At 41.4% G+C, this 19,748-nt stretch overlaps 1 protein-coding gene across 2 annotated transcripts in view; it reads left to right on the plus strand.

Moving 5' to 3' along the window:
• Window positions 1–18,862, plus strand: part of SPTLC3 (serine palmitoyltransferase long chain base subunit 3) — a 160,578-nt gene extending 141,716 nt beyond the window's left edge. The window contains exons 11-12 of one of the 2 annotated variants that reach the window (XM_065920874.1): window positions 5,931–6,060; window positions 18,362–18,862. In XM_065920874.1, coding sequence (XP_065776946.1) covers window positions 5,931–6,060; window positions 18,362–18,367 — 136 coding nt within the window. In that variant the 3' untranslated portion in view covers window positions 18,368–18,862. Of the gene's footprint in view, window positions 1–5,930; window positions 6,061–11,772; window positions 12,896–18,361 lie in introns of those variants that run through there. The other variant, XM_065920873.1, reaches the window with a different exon arrangement.
• Window positions 18,863–19,748: the final 886 nt, after the last annotated feature.

The following is a 19,748-nucleotide window of genomic DNA, read 5'->3' on the forward strand; positions in this document are numbered from 1 at the left end:
CCTCTCCTGTAAGCTGACTTCAGGTTGTTTTCCACTGATTGTGACTCTGAAGATGAGCATTAGTAACAAATGCACAAAGAGAAAAAAAAAATGACGTTTTCTCAGGGTGGTGTTCATGAGTTTTTCCAGGAGTCATTCTCCAATCTGCTAGGCATGAATGAACTCTATGATTAAAAAGAAATTAATTAAAATCTTTTCTAAGTATAAAATATGTGTGTGTCTGACCCACCACATGGGAGAAAGTGATTATCAACAGATGTTCACCAGATTCTGGAGGTCCTGACGCTCCTTTAACACAACCGTATTGTTGGAACTTTCTGTTTGATTCTCTGACAGTCTAGGTTGATTGGCAGACTATTAGAGTAGTATAGAAAAGAAATTCTGGAGCTATTTGTTGAAAACTCATGATGGTTAGGACTGAGTTAAACTTTCCTAAAAGATGCTTTCTTTGATGTCCACTCTCGCGTCATGTCACCAGGGCCAAATGACACACACATGAGTTGCCTCGTGCACCACAGTTGTCCACCACTGAGCCCTTTTTTTGTGGATCTGGGTCAGGAAATCAGCGCTTGGAGCGGCCCAGAAGACAGTGTGCTTCGGGAATGTCACAGGACACTGCTCTGTGCTAATGGCAGGGAGGGGAGACAACGGTGATTCCAAGTGGCAGATACCCCAAAGCCCTCTACCATCTGATCTTGGACGGCACAGAAGAAAATCCACATTTACTCAGAGTGGTTGGGGAAGTGGTGTATTCTGACTCCACGCTTAGCCCATGTTTATCTAATACTTTATGATTCGCTCAATGAGGACACCAAAAGTAAGCCTGCTTTACTTTGGAATGTGTCAAGTACACAATACTTGAGGGTGGTGTTAGGGAGCGTGCTTGATATTTGATGATAGAGGCTGGAATTGGAACCTCAACTGGATGGGAAATTGAGTCCATCTAATGAGAAGAGTCCATGACAGACAAAAACAAATGCCCTTAAGTGCATGGCGACAGAATGAGAGAGAGTTCCTCTCCTCCTTTATATGACAGGAGTCCTGACTTGACAAAGCTAATGTGAAAAACGAAAATAAAACTCAGAAGGAGTTTCCTGGAAAAGTTATGTTCGAGAGTGTAATGAGATGTTTGGAATGAAAAATAATTTTCATTCTGTCTCTTCCTCATTAAACCAAACTTCTGAAGCCCTATGTTTCTCATATTGAAAATGAGATATATCAGGGTATATTGGCCAGCAGTGGAATTGCTGGGTCATATGGTAGTTTTATTCCTAGCTTTTTAAGGAATTTCCATACTGTTCTCTATAGTGGTTGTATCAATTTACATTCCAACCAGCAGTGCAAGAGGGTTCCCTTTTCCTCATACCCTGGCCAGTGTTTATTGTTTATAGGTTTTTTAATGATAGGCATTCTGACCAGTGTGAGGTGATACTTCATTGTAATTTTGATTTGCATTTCTCTAATGATGAGCAACATTGAGCATCTTCATACCCTGAGAAGATCATAATTCAAAAAGATGCATGTACCCCAATGTTCTTTGCAGCACTGTTTACAATAGCCAGAACATGGAAGCAACCTAGATGTCCATTGACAGGTGAACAGATACAGAAGTTATAGTACATATATTCAGCGGAATATTGTGCTAAGTCACTCAGTCATGTCTGACCCTTTACAATCCCATGGACTGTAACCTGCCAGGCTCCTCTGCTCACAGGGATTCTCCAGGCAAGAATACTGGAGTGGGTTGCCCTGCCATCCACCAGGGGATCTTCCCAACCCAGGGATCAAACCCACGTCTCCCATATTGCAAGCAGATTCTTTACCGTCTGAGCCACCAGGGAAGCCCAGTGGAATATTATTCAACCAATAAAAAGAACGAATTTGAATCAGTTGAAGTGAGATGGATGAACCTAGTGTCTATTATACAGTGTGAAATAAGTCATAAAGAAAACAAACATCATATATTAACACATGTATATGGAATGTAGAAAAATGGTACTGATGAACCTATTTGCAGGGCAAGAATAAAGTCTGTGACAATGGAGGGAGAGGAGAGAGTGGGACGAAGTGAGAGAGCAGCACCGACATGTGTACACTAGCGTGTGTAAAGCAGACAGCTAGTGGGAAGCTGCGTGTAACTCAGGAAGCTCAGTCGGCGCTCCGAGGACAGGAAGGGGGAGGGAGGCTCAGGAGGACGGGGACGCGTGTGTCATTGTGGCCGATTCAGGCCGTACAGCGGAAACCAAACGGCATCATAAGACAATTATCTTCCCATTAAACATAAATTTTAAAAAAGAGAGAAAATGGGATTGAATAGGATCTATTTCCTAATATCATTGGAAGATTAAACAAGATGAAGTCTATCGGCATCGTCACCTCTTACACAGGGTCTACTCAACGTTGGCTATTATTTTGAATAGTATTAATAGTGCACATGAAGCATTTCGTATAGCGACTGAATAAGCACTCAGTCAGTGGTAGACACCATTATTACAACTACTTCTACTACTACATCTACAATGATTATTATTACTAGTTTCAACAGAGTGTAAGATTGAGTCATTGTGGTTGCATGTCTTTTTAAAATAATTACTTTAAAATAATTGCAATATTTTTTAAAATCTTTATTTTATACAGGATAAAGTAAAATAATTATTATCCTTTAATAAAAATAAAACTTCCAGGAAAAGATCTTGCTATGCCCTGCATCAACTGGACCTTGGATGATAGGTTAAATGATCTAGTACCTTCCCATGTAAGATAGTTTTAAGGAGGAGCTAATATTGTTGAATGTTAATTTTATGCTAAGGAAAGCTCTTAAACCCAATGTTCAGCCATTGAAGGTGGAATGCCTCACTCAGGTTTACAAATGAAGATACCTAGATGCACAAAAGTCAAAACTATTTTCTCAGTATCACTTCTGCATTGCAGACAGATTCTTTACCAGCTGAGCCACAAGAGAAGCCCTCAGTATCACTTCTATTGTAGGTACTAGAGCCCAGAGTTCGGTTCCATTTGCCTCCTAAACCAGGGCTCTTTTCAATGCACTGCACAGCCTCTCAAGCTTTAGTCCACAGGAGGAAATACACATCTCTTTAAAGCAATGCCGAGTATAATTTAACCCTCTTTAATGTCATCATCAGTGAATCAAAAGGGCATGGATTAGTACAATGGGGACTGTACAATTAGTACCAAAAAAAAATCTAATTATTTCTGTTATTAAGGAAACTTAGAACAGGTTAGTTCCAGAAGGTAACATTATTTACTTTTGGCAGGAGGAGCCATTCCCTGGTCTTGTTTTCTTCTCTGATATTCCTTCAGTGGAAAGTTTATAAGCAGAAAAGCTTTTGAAACAGGTAGTTAGTTGTCTCAGCCAGTGTCTGAACACTTTTTCCATTTGCTCATTTGAAAACATTTGATTTTATTAAAGAACTGCGATTTCTCCACATTTCCCCCCACTGCAGAATAGAAATATGATCTCTAGCCAGGTATCCTTTTGAATAAAGTCTTACTGCAACTCTACCACTGGACTCTTCTATGTAGTAGAGTAGAATGTGATTTCACTGATAAAAATTCACTTAAAGCATCAGAAGAATTGTATTTCCTATTCGGTAGAGGACTGACATTTTCCAGCCCCAAGTCTCGCCATATGCTTGAAGGATGGTGGTGCAGAAAATGCAGTGATGCTGTGAGCAGTGCAGGCCTAACGTTTTATTCTTCTTCTTATTCAAGTAGTTTAGTTTCTTTCAGGCTATGCCAGCTCTAATTTGATTTGGGGAGTACAGACCCAGAGGCTCATTATGCTGAACGTTCAGAACAACCATATACATTAACTCAAGGAGGCTAGCTTTGGTTGTGTAAGTTGTAAGCTTTAAATTTAGACGTGCTCCAGGGAGGCCTCAGATTAACCTAATGAATCAACAGTCATATATTTCACTCTACATTCTTTGGCAAAACTCACTTCCTCTGGTACAAAGAGAAAAGTGCAGACAGTGAAAATGGTCTTTGGGGAGCCCCAAAAGCCGGCCAGAAATCATGGGTCAGCTGGTTTGTACTCTAGCAATAAAAGCACTTGACTTGTTTCTCAGACAATTACAAGCTCTCATCCTGTGCAGTTCCGTGGGCAGCCTTCCATAGGGTGATCAAGAAAGAAAAAGAATGGCCGGTTTTCAAGCTTCCTCAGTTAGAAAGCTCCATCTCCTTGCAACCTTTCCAAATCAAAGGCTGAATCTCGCCTTGCCCGAGCCAGGGGGCCAGAGAGGCTGTGTTTGGTGGTCCCTGCAATCTCCACCGCTTCCTTTGATAACTCGCCTTCTGCGTGAGGAAACCAAAGAGCCATCAGCTGAACAGGAGGAGAAGGAGGGACCCCACACCCTTCCTCTCCGTGGCTGCATCGAGGATTCTTCCTGAAGCTCAGGGCTTCTGAGGTGCTGTCAGCTTCTAGCCTAAAATAAGACACCTGCAAAGGAGAAGGAAATGGCAACCCACTCCAGTATTCTTGCCTGGAAAATCCCTGGACAGAGGAACCTGGCAGGCTGGGGTCACAGAGTCGGACATGGCTTAGCGACTAAACAGCAACAACCACCTCTTAATGCTTAGAAGATCTGAAATATTTACCCCACTTGCGGGCAGAGCTTCTCGGGGAGGAAGGATTCCTATGGGGAGTGATGAGCACAGACAGGGAAATACTCACTCACTTGGACGCATAAGCCTGTGTCTGAGGTTGGATCTCAGTGCGAGAAACTTCCAGACTTTGAGAGCTCAGTATTCTAGAATCGTTACTGAGATTAGCTCTGAAATAAAAAGATGCTAGAAGTGGTTAAGGGGAAGGAATCATAGCTTTAAAAGGTTTTACTCTGTATCAAAGGGCTTTGTAGTTCTATGACCTACGCCTCTAGGCTCCTTCTAGAGAAGGACTCTATGAGTGTACACTTCTTTCCCTCCCACCCCCCTCCCCATCCCCTCCTTAGTCCAGCCAATGGGTTTATTATCCCTGAAGGCACACATAAAACGTGAGAAGGCCCTTGCTATTTCCTATCTTTGACTTGATGGAAAATAAAATCCTTGTCTCTGGAGAGAGGACGTGGCTTGGGGTTGTCTCCCGTAGACCCTCTGATCCTGATTTGAAATTACAGTCACGAAGTAGAGGCGTCTGAAATCTCCACACTGTATTATTGGTACTGTATTAAGTATTTAAAGCATATAGGTTTTCATCTAACAAATTGCTTCTTTATGTAGTTGCATTGTGTTGCGGTTCTTTTTATTGGAGTATAATTTCTTTACAATGTCGTGTTCGTTTCCGTGTACGACAACATGAATCAGTCACATGTATACATACATCCCCTTCCTCCTGAGCCCCCCTCCCACCTCACCCCCACCAATCCCACCGCTCTGAGTCATCACGGAGCAGGACTGAGCTCCTTGTGTATGCAGCAGCTTCCCACTAGCTGTCCATCTTACACAAAGTAGTGTATATATGTCAACGCTACTCTCTCACTTCATCACACCCTCTCCTTTCCCTCTGTGCCCACAAGTCCCTGCTCGAAGTCTGTGTGCCTATTCTTGTCCTACAAGTGTGTTAGGGCTTTTATTCCTTAGGAACTCTACAGACAAAAAGTTTACATATATGCAAATTTGTTCAACCAGGGTCACGGGCATGTCCATGTCCATCCGCATTTTCTGCTCAATGTCAAAGACTGAACACACAGTTGTGTAATGAATGGGCCATGTCCCACAATATACACACACAGTTATAGGTGCCGGCAAGTGACTGGCTGCCACATTTCCTGGTCAACTGTATTTGACGGAAGTTTCATTACTTCAGTTATCCTCTACTTATTTTTTAAAAACAAAGTCATTAGCCACATTCCTTTTTTTGCAGTAGAATTTCGTCATCTCTCACTTAACCTCCTTCTTAATCTTTCCCTTAGGGCTTTTGCAAGGCACCTATTAAAGAGAAAAATCGGTGTGGTGGTCGTTGGATTTCCAGCTACGCCTCTTGCAGAAGCGCGGGCTCGGTTCTGTGTTTCAGCAGCACACACCCGGGAGATGCTGGACACGGTGAGTGCCCCCAGCCCAGGAGCGGCAGCGGGACGGGGGCCTCGGAGTGTGGGCGCCTTCTTTTACAGAGCTTGCTTGGGTTTCCCTAGATTTCTCTTGGGTGGTGTAAGAAAACAACGCTAGTAACACTCACTACTTTAAAAAAAGGTGGAGGGGTTGGTCCCAGCAATGCACAACAGTGTGATCAACTCAGCAGACAGAAAAGAAAATCAACTCAGTGAAGACTTGAGTCAAGTCGCTGTTTTGGTTTCACAGCAAAGACTGACTGAAGCCAGACCTCCTGCTCTTGGCTTCTTCCTAAGTGCTGATGCTGATTTCTTGTGCTATTTCAGAAGCAATTGCCTGCATCCTGGCACTGGTCATAGCCACTATGTCCATCACAAGAAAATAGGACCCAAATAAGCCACATTTGGAAAGCCATCAGCAAAGACAGACCTATTGTAAAAGCTCATCCTACCTGAGGTGCAAAGGATTTCAAAACCATTTTACCATTTTACTGTCCTTAAATTTCAACCTCTGTATGAATGAATAATATCACAGATCCAAGCCAGGTCAGTCAGTTTGGGGTTGATGAAACTGTCTCATAAAAATCAATGCAGTTTAGCAAACACTATCAGGTGTCTGCTCTCTGCAAAACTCTGGGGCAAAAAGTCTAAGAGGACATACTGTAAACAGGCACCTCATAATAAAACCAGAGAGAATAAATTCATTTAATAAAGAATGACAACCACAGGACAGACATTCTAGATGACAATCTAATAAAGACAACCGCAGGAGTGTGGAGGTACAGCGAGTCAGCACATGTATGGAGCTATTTGAGCAAAATAAGAGATGATGAGGTCAAGGGCAATGGGAGCAAAAGAAACGAATCTAGGAATGGACATTGTGCACGCATGGATCTGCCAAGACTTGGCAAATATTTGGATGCAGGACACATGTGGGCCAGGGAATCAAGGATAATACGAGGTCTCTAGCCCTCTAGTGAATGAAGAACAGCAGAGCTAAGTTACTAGGAAATAAGGTATGTGGCAAAGAATAGCAAATCATCAGCAGGACTAGGGGAATCAAATGAGCTCAGTTGTAGACATGTAGGGATTACATGTCTATGAGCCATCGGTGGAAAAGTTCAACTATTATACATAGGATGGATAAATAGTGAGGTCCTACTGTATAGCACAGGGAACTAAATTCAATATCCTGTGACAAACCATAATGGAAGAGAATGTGAAAAACAATATGTATATGTATAACTGAATCACTCTGCTGTGTAGAGAAAATTAATACAACATTGTAAATCAACTATACTTTAATGAAATTTTTAAAAAGGAAAAGCCAATTCTAGAGCTTAGGAGAACATGCAAGACTGGAGTTTTGAGGAATTTGAGGAACTAAGGGGAGATCAGGGCTTCCCAGGTGGCTCGGTTGGTAAAGAGTCTGCGTGCAATGTGGGAGATCCCTGGGTCGGAAAGATCCCCTGGAGAAAGGAAAGGCTACCCACTCCAGTATTCTGGCCTGGAGAATTCCATGGACAGAGGAGCCTGGTGGGCTACGGTCCATGGGTCGCAAAGAGTTGGACATGACTTAGTGACTTTCACTTCACATCAAGGGGAGATCACTAACGTCAGTGGTAGAAGAAAGAGTTGTCCAAATATAACTACATGGGCCAAGGGCAGACTCCAGAAGTGCCTGCATCTGTGGGTGGATACAGGAATCACAGATGAAGACATGGGCTCAAATGGAGCTAGTGCAATCCAAAAAGTCACGAGCTGGTGTACTGCCCAACACTAAAAAGGCAAAAGCTTCAAGTTGGGGGAGAATCAGCAGAACATCCAAATGCTGTAAGAGGGGAGAAGAAATCATTAGCTTAGCAGTTACCAGGAGCTTGCTGTTGCTCAGAGCAGAGCATTTTAGGGGAGTGAAGGGAACAGAAATAAGAATACAAAGAATTAAAAATGAAGATGATACTTTGAGTTCAAATAGCACACGTGTGCAACCACACACATACACATACACACATGGATCCGTATCTTTCTGCTTCACCATTATATCTTTAGGACTCAAACCAATGTATAGAACATAGTATGTGATGCTGGGAAAGATTGAAGGAGAAGGAGGCAACACAGAAAGAAATGATTAGATAGCATCCCTGACTCAATGAACATGAATTTGAGCAAACTCCAGGAGATAGTGAAGGACAGAGGAGCCCGGCGTGCTGCAGTCCACAGGTTCACAGAGTCAGATGTGACTTAGCGACTCAACAACAGCAGTAACAAAACACAGTAACGATTCATTAGATGACATATTAACAATTGAGCTAACCCTATGTTTTGAGATGATGGGAGGACTTTGCTATTTCTGTTCTACATTGTCCAGTTTCTCTAAAATGAATGCATATTCCCAGTATATTAATTTTAACAAATCATTTCTTCTAAGTGTAATGAATGATGGTAAGAAAGGGTAGACAAGATTTTCGAGAAGTTTGTAAAGGCAATAAAACCCAGTTTAGAAAAAGCTTTTGAAAGTGGAGGGAGACTTGAGCATGTTTACACATTGATAGAAGAAGGGAGTTATGAGCGGAACATTGCAGGTGTGGGGAGAGGTTGAGGTGCCCAGACGCAAGCTCTAGAGACAGCAGAAGGGATGGGTAGCCTGGGTGGGTTTGCATCTTATTTCTGACCCAGACAGCATTGAGGCACTTCAATGAATACCCAGTTCAGTAGATATCAGACCCTGTGATTGTCTTCACGAGTTAATTCCTACAGATTACCTGGTTTGGAAGAGGCATGGAACTCTCGCCTAGACAAACGCCTCTAAACTTTTGAGATAATCAAATCTATATAAAATTTTGAGCATTGGAATGCATGGAAGAGCATGAAAGAGAATATGAAAAAATGACCCCTTGAAAAGTCAGGGCATTAAGATGGTGACTGAACATAGACAACACTTGCCAAAAATACACATTATTAGACAAGTCAGTTCAGTGACCGTGTTTGAAAGAACACAGAAACGGGGCCACTTTACAAACACAAAGTGGCTTAAAATGTACCTCTTCTAACATGAGCGGCAATCCTCAGTAAAGGACTGAGGTCAGCTTTAGTAGTAGCAGTGGTAGTGCTAGTTGCTCAGTCACGTCCAGCTCTTTGCAACCCCATGGACCGTAGCCCGCCAGGCACCTCTGTACATCAAATTCTCCTGGCAAGAATACTGGAATGGGTAGCTATTTCCTTCTCCAGGGGATTTTCCTGACCCAAGGATCAAACCCAGGTCTCCTGCATTGCAGGCAGATTCTTCACTGTCTGTGCCACCCAAGAAGCCCAAGGTCAGCTCTAACCTCCTTTTAATCCTTCCACCTTCCAAATAAGAAGTCTCCATATGACCAACACTGACTTTCTCTCACTTCTTGGCAGCATCCTACCCAGAACTGGCCCCCTATTTCCTTAGAATCTTTTCATGCACGAGTCCACAGGTGGCAAGTGACTCTTCCCAGATGTTACGAAGATGGCTCAGGAGTGTGCATTCCCTGCTGCAGCAAAAGCTGCATAAAGTCAACTTTGCTTGAGTCCTGGTGTGTTTCAAGTAGTTGATCAATGAGCCTCAACATAAATCCATTTTGAGGTTTATGCATTACCAGCATATTATACACATTTTACAACAGAGACCAAGAACAGTTAGATAGTTTGAGATACTACATCACATCTATCAGAATGGCTGTCATCATAAAGAACGCAAGTCACAGGTGTTGGCAAGGATATGGAAAGCAGAGAGCCCTTGTGCACTGTTGGTGGAAACATAAATTGGTGCAGCTACCATGAAAAACAGTACAGAGGTTTCTCAAAAGATAAAAGTAGAACTGCCACATGACCTGGGAATTTCATTCCTAGGCATATATCTGGAAAAAAATCCACTAATTTAAAAAGACACACACACTTCCAATGTTCATGGCAGCATAATTTATAATTGCCAAGATATGGAAGCAGCCTAGGGGTCCATCAAGAGACAAATGGATAAAGAAAATGTAATGTGTACACATACACACACATACACATACACACACACACACACACACACACACACACAATGGAATACTATTCAGCCATAAAAGAATGAAATTTTTCCACTGGTAGCAATATGGATGGATGTGGAGGGCATTATGAGAAGCAAAATAAGTCAAAGACAAATTCTGTATGATATTGCTCATCTGTAGACTCTAAAAAAATACAGCAAATTAATGAATATAACAAAAAAGAAACAGACACAGACATAGAGAACAAACTAGTGGTTACTACTGGAGCAGGAGGGGCAATATGGGGGGGGCGGGGATGAGCAGGAGGCACAAACTACTGGGTTTAAGGTAGACTCAAGGATGTGTCATACAACATGGGGAATACAGCCAGTATTTTGTAATAGCTGTAAACAATAACATTTTAAATTGTATTAAAAATAAAAATATACTTTTAAGAGATTGAAATTAATAAATAATTGAAGTCCTATGCTTCCCTCCCACATCATCCATGAATTGTCTCCCATCTCCCCCAAGTATATGGGTCCTTCACTTTCAAAGCCACCAATCTGCCCCATCTCCCACCTTCAGCAAAAGCAGTAGAAACTATCCCAGACTTACACCACTTAAAATGTAATGTCTGTTGCTTTTTCTTAGTGCTTATATTTGGTATAAAAGTTAAGAAAATGCATTCAAGTGAAAAGAAAACTTTAATCACCCTTAATTCTACCACCTAGAAATAAACTATTCATAACATCTTAATAGAGATCTTAACAGATGTCAGTTTGAAAGTCTTCCTAACAGAGAACATCCATAACCCCATGAGTCATTTATTCTGATGTTAGCAACTCTTACTTTCCCTTTTTCCAAAACATTAGACTCTAATATCTTTCCATTTTCTTTTGACTGGTTGAGAAAAAACAAAACCAAAAATGTTTAAAAAAAGAAAAAAAAAAGCATGCCCAATTCTGTAGGATTAGCAATAGACTGGAAGGAAAAATTATATTGTGTATATTCTGGACTTCAGTTGTTTCATTTGTAAAATTGTATGTTTACCTGCCTGGATTAAGAGAATTGAAATAGATGAGTTCTTGGTCCCTTGCGGTTTTAAACTCTATTATTCTATGGAGCATAGAGCTGAGTATTTAAAAGCTGAGAGTGGGAGGGATGGGGAAGGCATGCGAGAGAGAGAGGAGGATGCTCATTTCCCTACCTAGGGATTAAACCCCGGTCTCCTGCATTGCAGGCAAATTCTTTACTGTCTCAGCCACCAAGGAAGGAGTTAGTTACCACTATGTTCATTTTCTTCCTGATCAGGTTGGTTTCTTGTGTCATGAAGACTTAACTCAAATGTAATCTGCAAACTTTTTTCTTTTTCTCTCACAAGTTTATACTGTCATTAAATTTTAGAAATAAAGACCTCAATGGTAAGCATGAATCAAATGCGTTTCTTCTTCTCTTTACATCCCCACAATACCTTAAACACGCGTAATGTGGAGTTAGACTGTTAAAGAATACGAAATAAAATGCATTAGCTGGTAACATTCCTCTAGGGCTGGTTTATGAACCTCAGCGTACTGACTTGGATCTTTTTCCTTTTCCTTAAAAATCAAATAAGCTGGCAAAAGAAGAGTGTGGTTTTCTGTGAGGCCTCAGAGGGCAAGGCCACTGGGGAGTTTAAGTAAAACTAATGGAAGGCAATCTCTTTGCAGGTTTTGGAAGCCCTGGATGAGATGGGTGACCTCCTGGATGTGAAATATTCCCGGAACAGGAAGTCAGCACGTCCGGAACTCTATGATGAGATGAGCTTTGAACTTGAGGACTGAGTTTCCTGGACCTAAATGGACCCTAAAGACTTGGCCAGAAAGACCTCCTTCCTTGCCTCAAAAGGAATATAAATGGATTTCTCCTCCTTTCTAAGGACAGTTTTGGTTTCCAAAACAATTTCATTGAACCAAGGGAGACACAATCGTTGTGTTTTTAATGTCTCTGCAGAGACATTAACGTTCTCCTCCCCCAAGCATCCTGCCACAAACACACACACACACCACACACACATTTCTTAGAATATTTGTAATGGCAAAGAGCCTGCATTTTAGCTGCTACTATGCAGCCTCTTCGGTCCAGACCCTTTTAGGAATTCCAGCCAAATGAGAGAGTTTTGAATTTTTACTTCAGTAGATCTCACCATGTGTTTGCTAGTTTTATCTGCAGATGGGGGCAAGGGCGGTGGGCGGTAGCTGGACTCCTTGTTACCCATGAAAGAACCAGCTAGAACTCATCCATATCATGGGAAGTTCCAGGCAGGAGGGTAAAGAAATGTTGCCTCTACCATTTGCCACATTTGGACTTTTTCCAAGGACAAGTGTCAGAAGCCATATTGAGTGTTTGAAGGGAGAGCGCAGACCTGGCCAGCAAGACCAAAGACATCTTTATAGGAAACTTTCCTTCTCCTCTTCCTGGTTTCCTGCAGTTTTATAGCCGAGTTTTTGAGGTTTGGAAAATGCAAGACTTTTGTTTCATCGGGAAGAGGGAAGAAAGCAACCAGCCAACTGTAGGCCTGGACAAAAGTGATGAAGGTGTAAGGGTGTGAGCGTCCTTGCTGCGCTGCGGACTGAACCTTTCGCATCGGTTTTACTACATTGAGCAACGAGCTGTCATTTTCCTGCTGAACGTGGAGGACATGGGGAAATTCAAGTTCCTCTAGAGTGGACTCCCAAGACTACACTTGAGGAACGGGTGGTTTCAAAAGTGACATTTAAAAGTAAATGCTACTCAGCTTTTCAGTTCCGACCCCTCCATTCAGACCCATTAAACAGTTAAACATTAAACTGTCCTCTGGCACAAGCACTCCACTTGGCTGCTAAATGGGCTTTACTTGAGTTGCCGCTGTCTCTCTCTGTCTGTGTCTATCCATCTGCCTGTCTGTCTGTCTCTCCCTCTCTAAATGTGAACACAAACTTCTCTGCAAAAGTAGCCCTTTGCTAATTGAATCTAGTCGGTATGGAAAAAAGCCAGTAGAAAACCTTATCTTTAACAAGCCCCCAGATGGTGCCCAGATTGGGAAACTCTTAAAAAGCAGTGGTGACCTTTTACCAAAGCTTCTGTAATAGTTCAAATGAGTTACAGAACATTCCACTCCATCAAATGACACTCTAAACAAATCACTTCAAGAGAGGTTTGACTTCACATGACACAGATGGACGCGGCTCTCACGCTGCGCTGGAACAGAAACCCCCCGCACACAGCCCCCACGTTCTGGGGGCCAGGAGGCTCACAGCTCTTTAAAGGATAAAGGTGATCAGTGTGGAAAGCTTTTTATGGGGAAAACTATTCCCTGGTGGCTAAGACAGTAAAGCGTCTGCCTGCAATGCAGGAGACCCGGGTTTGATCCCTGGGTCAGGCAGATCCCCTAGAGAAGGAAATGGCAACCCACTCCAGTACTCTTGCCCGGAAAATTCCGTGGACACAGGAGCCTTGTAGGCTACAGTCCATGGGATCGCAAAGAGTCGGACACGACTGCGCGACTTCACTTCACGTCATTACCCTAATAGGTACATCAGCTTAAAAGTGGATCCCATGATAAAGTTCCCCCTGAATTTTTGTAAGAGGACAGGAAGTGGGTCCTGAAACTTCAGTTGCTCCATTCAGTGGCTGATTTTGGTAACTGAATTCCAACAGAGACTAAATTCCAACTCGGCGAACCAGTGCAGCATTCCTTGTGCAAAGAAAATATATATTGTATACATGTGCCAAGAAAAGGAAGACACGTAGGACTTTTCTCTTGAAAATGAATGTTTAAATGAAGTTTATCTTAGTTAATTGTCCAAAATGAATCTTCATCAAGTTGCCAGAGTACTGAGACATTGATTACATTCTCCAACATGAGATCAAGAGCCTAGCTCTGGCAGACCGTCTGTGTTGAGTATGAACTTGTGAGAACAACTGTAATCCAAATGGAATGTTTCCTGAATACATTAGAGGGGTTCAGGTCCCAGAGGGTTAATAATATAAGGATATATGTCTTATAGAGTGAAATTGGTTAAGAGGGTACTTGTGAGAATTTTTCATTTTTATAAGAAAAAATCTACTGCTAAATAGAAGTATGATTTCAGTTCAATAGGTATTATTGGGTCTCCATAGCTATACCAGGGCAAAAAATTTCCCTTTGGTTGGCTTTGTTTGGAAAGATAATTTTCTAACAGAACTATAATGTCTTACACCCCCAACCCTCCCAACTGTGAAGAATGCATGTACGCATGCACACACACATACAAGCACACTTTCCCCTTTCTTTACAGAGCAAGAGTTTAAAGATTCAGAGATGACAATCTGGCTAACTAATAAATAGATGGAAGATGCTATTTCTAAAAATGACCTTCAAGGGAAGCAGAAGATGAAGGATCCAGATTGATATTTGTAAGGAGGGTATATTTGCATAATAGCAAAATGGCATAGACACCTTCCTAATCTTATGGAATGCAATATCCTGTTGTTGACTATCTTGCCTTTCAGGATGTTTTGGTTTGACAGAGACCATGGACTTCAGAATGTACTAGTAAGCTTGTTAAAATAAAGATCCCTGGGCCCCAAACCAGACTTCCACTGAATTAGAATAGCTCCAATGCCCAGGAATCTTGCATTTCAGCCTGTCTTCCCAGGGGATTGTCAACCAGGTCATAATTTGAGAACCAGGGCTTCCCTGGTGGCTCAGCTGATAAAGAATCCACCTGCAATGCGGGAGAACTGGGTTCAAACCCTGGGTTGGGAAGATCTCCTGGAGAAGAGAAAGGCTAGTCACTCCAGTATTCTGGCCTGGAGAATTCCATGGACTGTATAGTTCATGGGGTCACAAAGAGATGGACACGACTGAGCGACTTTCACTTTCATTGGGACTGGTAACTCTTTTGTTCTGATTGTTGGTGATTAAGAGTGTTTATTTTGTTAAAATAAATTATTCTAAACTTTTCACCTCAATGGGACATTTTGTTCCCATTTCAAGGTACCTTCTCTTTCCCCAAAAATGAACCCAATATTTAAGAATAACCTGCCATTCATTTGAACAGAAGTATCTCTTCTCTAGTTCTCCTTTGTCTCCTTTGTGTCATTTCTTACAAGATGTTCCTTATTCTTTTCATGACCTTGTTCCACTGATTGTGGTATCTTGTTTTTTTCTTCCCACCCCTGAAAAAAATCGTCAACTTCTGATTATTGATTTATTCCAACAGTAGCTCTTGAGCCAGGTGAAAGTCATAGTCTCCAACATGCAGTGCTCCTTGGTGTTAGTCTTCAGAGATAACAAATACTATAAATGAGTTACTTTGACTTAAAAGTTTCAGCGAGGAAACCTTGGCTCTCTTAAATATAGGATTTTATTTTGGCAATAATAACAATTGTAATTTGAATTTATCAGATACTTCCTTAGCAGTTTTTCCCAGTTTCACTAAGAACAACATATTTGAAGTCTTTTTTCTCAGAATGCTGCATGGAGTTGTGTAACGTTTAAGAAATTAAAAGGAGTCTGTATTTTAAATGTTTCTGGGTAATTATTGTGGGACATTGTCTTATGGTGTTGTGGTGTGGTGTTTTGTATGTGTGTATGTATGTGTGTGTTTTCACTGAAACATTTGAGGTGACCAACTTCATTTCATTCTGCCTGTGATACATTAATTTCTTTAATAAACCAATCACCCAAATTGGCAATATAAAAAAGAGTTGATGTTTTTGTGTTGATTTAGTTTGGGTCACCCACTCCAGTAGTCTTGCCTGGAGAATCCCAGGGACAGAAGGGCCTGGTGGGCTGCCATCTATAAGGTTGCACAGAGTTGGACACGACTGAAGCGACTTAGCAGCAGCAGCAGCAGCCCTTAAAAAAAAAAAAAAGACTCAGATTTGCTTTTAAGAATTTCATTGAGAAAAGTTGGCCCAGGGTGGAGAGCCGTGACTTGCACTACGTCACCAGAAACAATGGTACTCCTCTCTTCCCAAATGTTTTCAGTGACATCACCTTGGTAGCTGGAAATTGGCCTTGTTGGGGGTCTTTGCACCACAGAAACTGGCAAACACTGCAGATTAGTGGTCTGGAGAGCTGGCTGTTCAATGTTGACCAGGACACCATTGAGACTGCATACAATGTTACAGTATCTAGGCTGGAAACAGAAGTTGCACTGTGATGTCATAACAAAGGCTTCAGTAAGCCCCAGAGAAGCTATGCAAATGAGATGGGCCTTTAGAAGTAACTCAAAAGAAGGCCAGGGAGGCAGGTCTGTCCCCACCACCTACTAATTATGGGATGCAGGCTACCAGGGCATCCCTGGGGGAAAGCGGTAACTTAGACAAGTTAATTCCTTTCAGTCAAGGGAAATTCTTGGGGAAGGACTCAGCTGTGAGCTGACAGCCATCCATCCACTTAAAACTTTTACTTCTAAAATGCATAATTAAATACCACTGACTCTCTGAAGACAAAAATAAATATTTTTAATATTTTTAATTTATGTATGTAGTTTATTTTGTTATACATACTTATGTATAATAAAATATTTTTAATACCTATATTTACTTATGTTATTCTCTTTAATGACTATTACAAAGAAATTAATGAATACAGCTTAACATTACTTTAAAGATGTTGACTTCCTGGATTGTTTGAAACATTCAGTCAATAAAAAGATGACCCTAAAGTTGAAAAAAATTTTATTTCTAATTTACACACTTTAAAAAGTTTTATAATGGAAAAATCTAAGTACACAATAAAACAGAACAGTATAACAAACCCACACGTGCCTATCACCAAGCTCCAAACATTATCAATTCACAGCCAGCCGTCTTTGTCTGGTGCCCCCTCCCACCAGATTACTTGAAGGCAACCTCCAGGAATCTTATGATGTCATCAGTATGTATTTCACTGAGCCTCTAAAAGGATTCAGTTTGGTTCAGTCGCTCAGTCGTGTCTGACTCTTTGCGACCCCATGAATCACAGTACGCCAGCCCTCCCTGTCCATCACCAACTCCCGGAGTTTACTCAGACTCACGTCCATCGAGTCGGTGATGCCATCCAGCCATCTCATCCTTTGCCGTCCCCTTCTCCTCCTGCTCCCAACCCCTCCCAGCATCAGGGTCTTTTCCAATGAGTCAACTCTTCGCATGAGGTGGCCAAAGTACTGGAGTTTCAGCTTCAACATCATTCCTAGCGATGTCTTAATCTGTTGTTTCAAACTCATTAAAAAATAAGTCTTCAGGATAAAAAGAAAAAAGGCACCAAAACAAGCTAAATTTTCTCTCACATCCTGCACAAGAATTTTCCGGAGTAAGAATAGGAATTATTTCTGAAGCAGATATGTGGTGTCTTGAAAGACAGTAAATCAATCATTTGGGGACATTTCTCATGCACCAGACTCTGTATATAGAGCTGTGACATTGGGACTTCCCTGGGAGTCCAGGGGCTAACCTCCTGTGTTCCCACTGCAGGAGGAACTGGTTTGATCCCTCGTCAGGGAGCCAAGATCCTACATACCGCCCAGTCCAGGCAATAGATGGAAAAAATTTCCCACTAACCAACAGTATATCATCCTTAAAAAAAGTAACAAAGAGCTCTGACATACATTATCTCCTAGGACTCTCTTGGAGATGAGTAATGGACTCACAGCCACCATATTGAAGATGTCAGGGGAGGAGCAGGGCCCAAAGGGAACTTCCAAGACTCTGACAGGGTGTTGCTTTTTTCTGCCCTCCTCCTTCTTGAGTCAAGTTTCTTAAAAAGTTATTTCAGCTAAACTTGATATATTAGCAGAGGTCATTCAAACAGGAGTACGTGAACCCAGCTTACGTACTTGAAAACAAGGTGATGCCTGTGACAGGGCTGAAGGTAGAAATTGTCACTCTCACGATCATTACCCTGTGGTCCAGATGACAGACTCACATCTGATGTCTGCAAGTCAGCTGCCCCAAAAAGTTATCACTGATACAAATCAATGAAACATCCATCATGAGAAGGTAGAAGTAGAAGAAAGAGGGTATATTTTTTTTCCCACTGTGGCATGAAACAGTGCTCCCTTTCATTCAGTCCAGATGCTGATTTTTATATCAAAAATATTGATTGAAGGGGCTAGTGATTTTGGCTCACAGCCAAGTTTATTCAGGATCTTTCTTAATTAGGTTTGGGTATACTGCCCATGGCCAGGGTAAAGTGTGGCTCCAATCACCACATGCTTTCCACTTCATCATCGGCTGAGGAATCAGGCAAGGAAATTGCTGCTTCTTTGTTTCTCCAAGCCCATGAGTTTGTTTTTTCTTTTTTTCCAGATTTGAAGCTTGCATGAAGCAAATGTGCAAGAATGACTGAAAGAAGTGTAATGGCTTCACTGAGATGAGCTCAAGCTAGCCTGCTTGACTAGGGATCCCCAGCATGAATAAGGCCCTGTGTGTGAAAAATGAAAGGGTAGCCATGTGAGATCATGGAAAAAGATCTTGACATCTTTTAAATGAAAAATGTTCATGAGGTTGATGCAGCCAATCAGACTATGAATTTTTATTTTGAAGAGAAAAGTAATCTCTTTAACCAACAATACATGATTTCCTCATAATTTGTCTACTGTGTAGATGATTCTAGTTCTCATACAACTATTTTAATAATGTTCATATCACTTTCATACACTTTATACCAGTCTTTTAAAAACACTTCTGCATGCATAAATATCAATAAATCTTGATCCATAATTGCAGACACCTATGATGAAAGCAGCAGCAGCAGCATGATGAAAAGGGTTTTCAATACGCATAAAACAGTGTGCTGATCTTAAAAAATACAACCCAGATTCCCGAAAATGTTTTCAAATAAACATCTAAGAGTTTTTAACTAAAAAAAAAAAAAACCCTAGGCAAAACTTCCAAGTATATATTTGTAAGATTTTTTATTAATGGGACAATTTATTAAGTTGGATCAACTAAATAGGATGAAGCAAATGTCAAAGATTGTCCACATGGATATTTCTGTAAGTCCTATAGGTGTTACAGGTACATTACATGGAAAAATTAAAATACTATATTAAAGTGGGTCTATTTCTAATAAAATTGACATTAACTCACTGAAAAGTTGTATTTTTTACAGGAAATTGCATGTCCTATTTCAATCAGTCAGTCAGTTCAGTCACTCATAGTGTCCAACTCTTTGCGACCCCCTGCACTGATGCACACCAGGCCTCCCTGTCCATCACAGACTCCTGGAGTTGACTCAAACTCATGTCCATTGAGTCGGTGATGCCATCCAACCATCTCATCCTCTGTCGTCCCCTTCTCCTCCTGCCTTCAATCTTCCCTAGCATCAGGGTCTTTTCAAAGGAGTCAGTTCTTCGCATCAGGTAAACAAAGTATTGGAGTTTCAGCTTCAGCATCAATTCTTCCAATGAATATTCAGGACTGATTTCCTTTAGGACTGACTGGTTTGATCTCCTAGCAGTTCAAGGGACTCTCAAGAGTCTTATCCAACACCACAATATAAAAGCATCAATTCTTTGGTGCTCAGCTTTCTTTATAGTTCATACATGACTACTGGAAAAACTATAGCCTTGACTAGACGGACCTTTATTGGCAAAGTAATGTCTCTGCTTTTAAATATGCTGTCTAGGTTGGTCATAGTTTTCTTCCAAGGAGCAAGCATCTTTTAATTTCATGACTGCAGTCACCATCTGCA

This window comes from Muntiacus reevesi, chromosome 2 (assembly GCF_963930625.1).
Source record: "Muntiacus reevesi chromosome 2, mMunRee1.1, whole genome shotgun sequence".
NCBI classification, from domain to species: domain Eukaryota; kingdom Metazoa; phylum Chordata; class Mammalia; order Artiodactyla; family Cervidae; genus Muntiacus; species Muntiacus reevesi.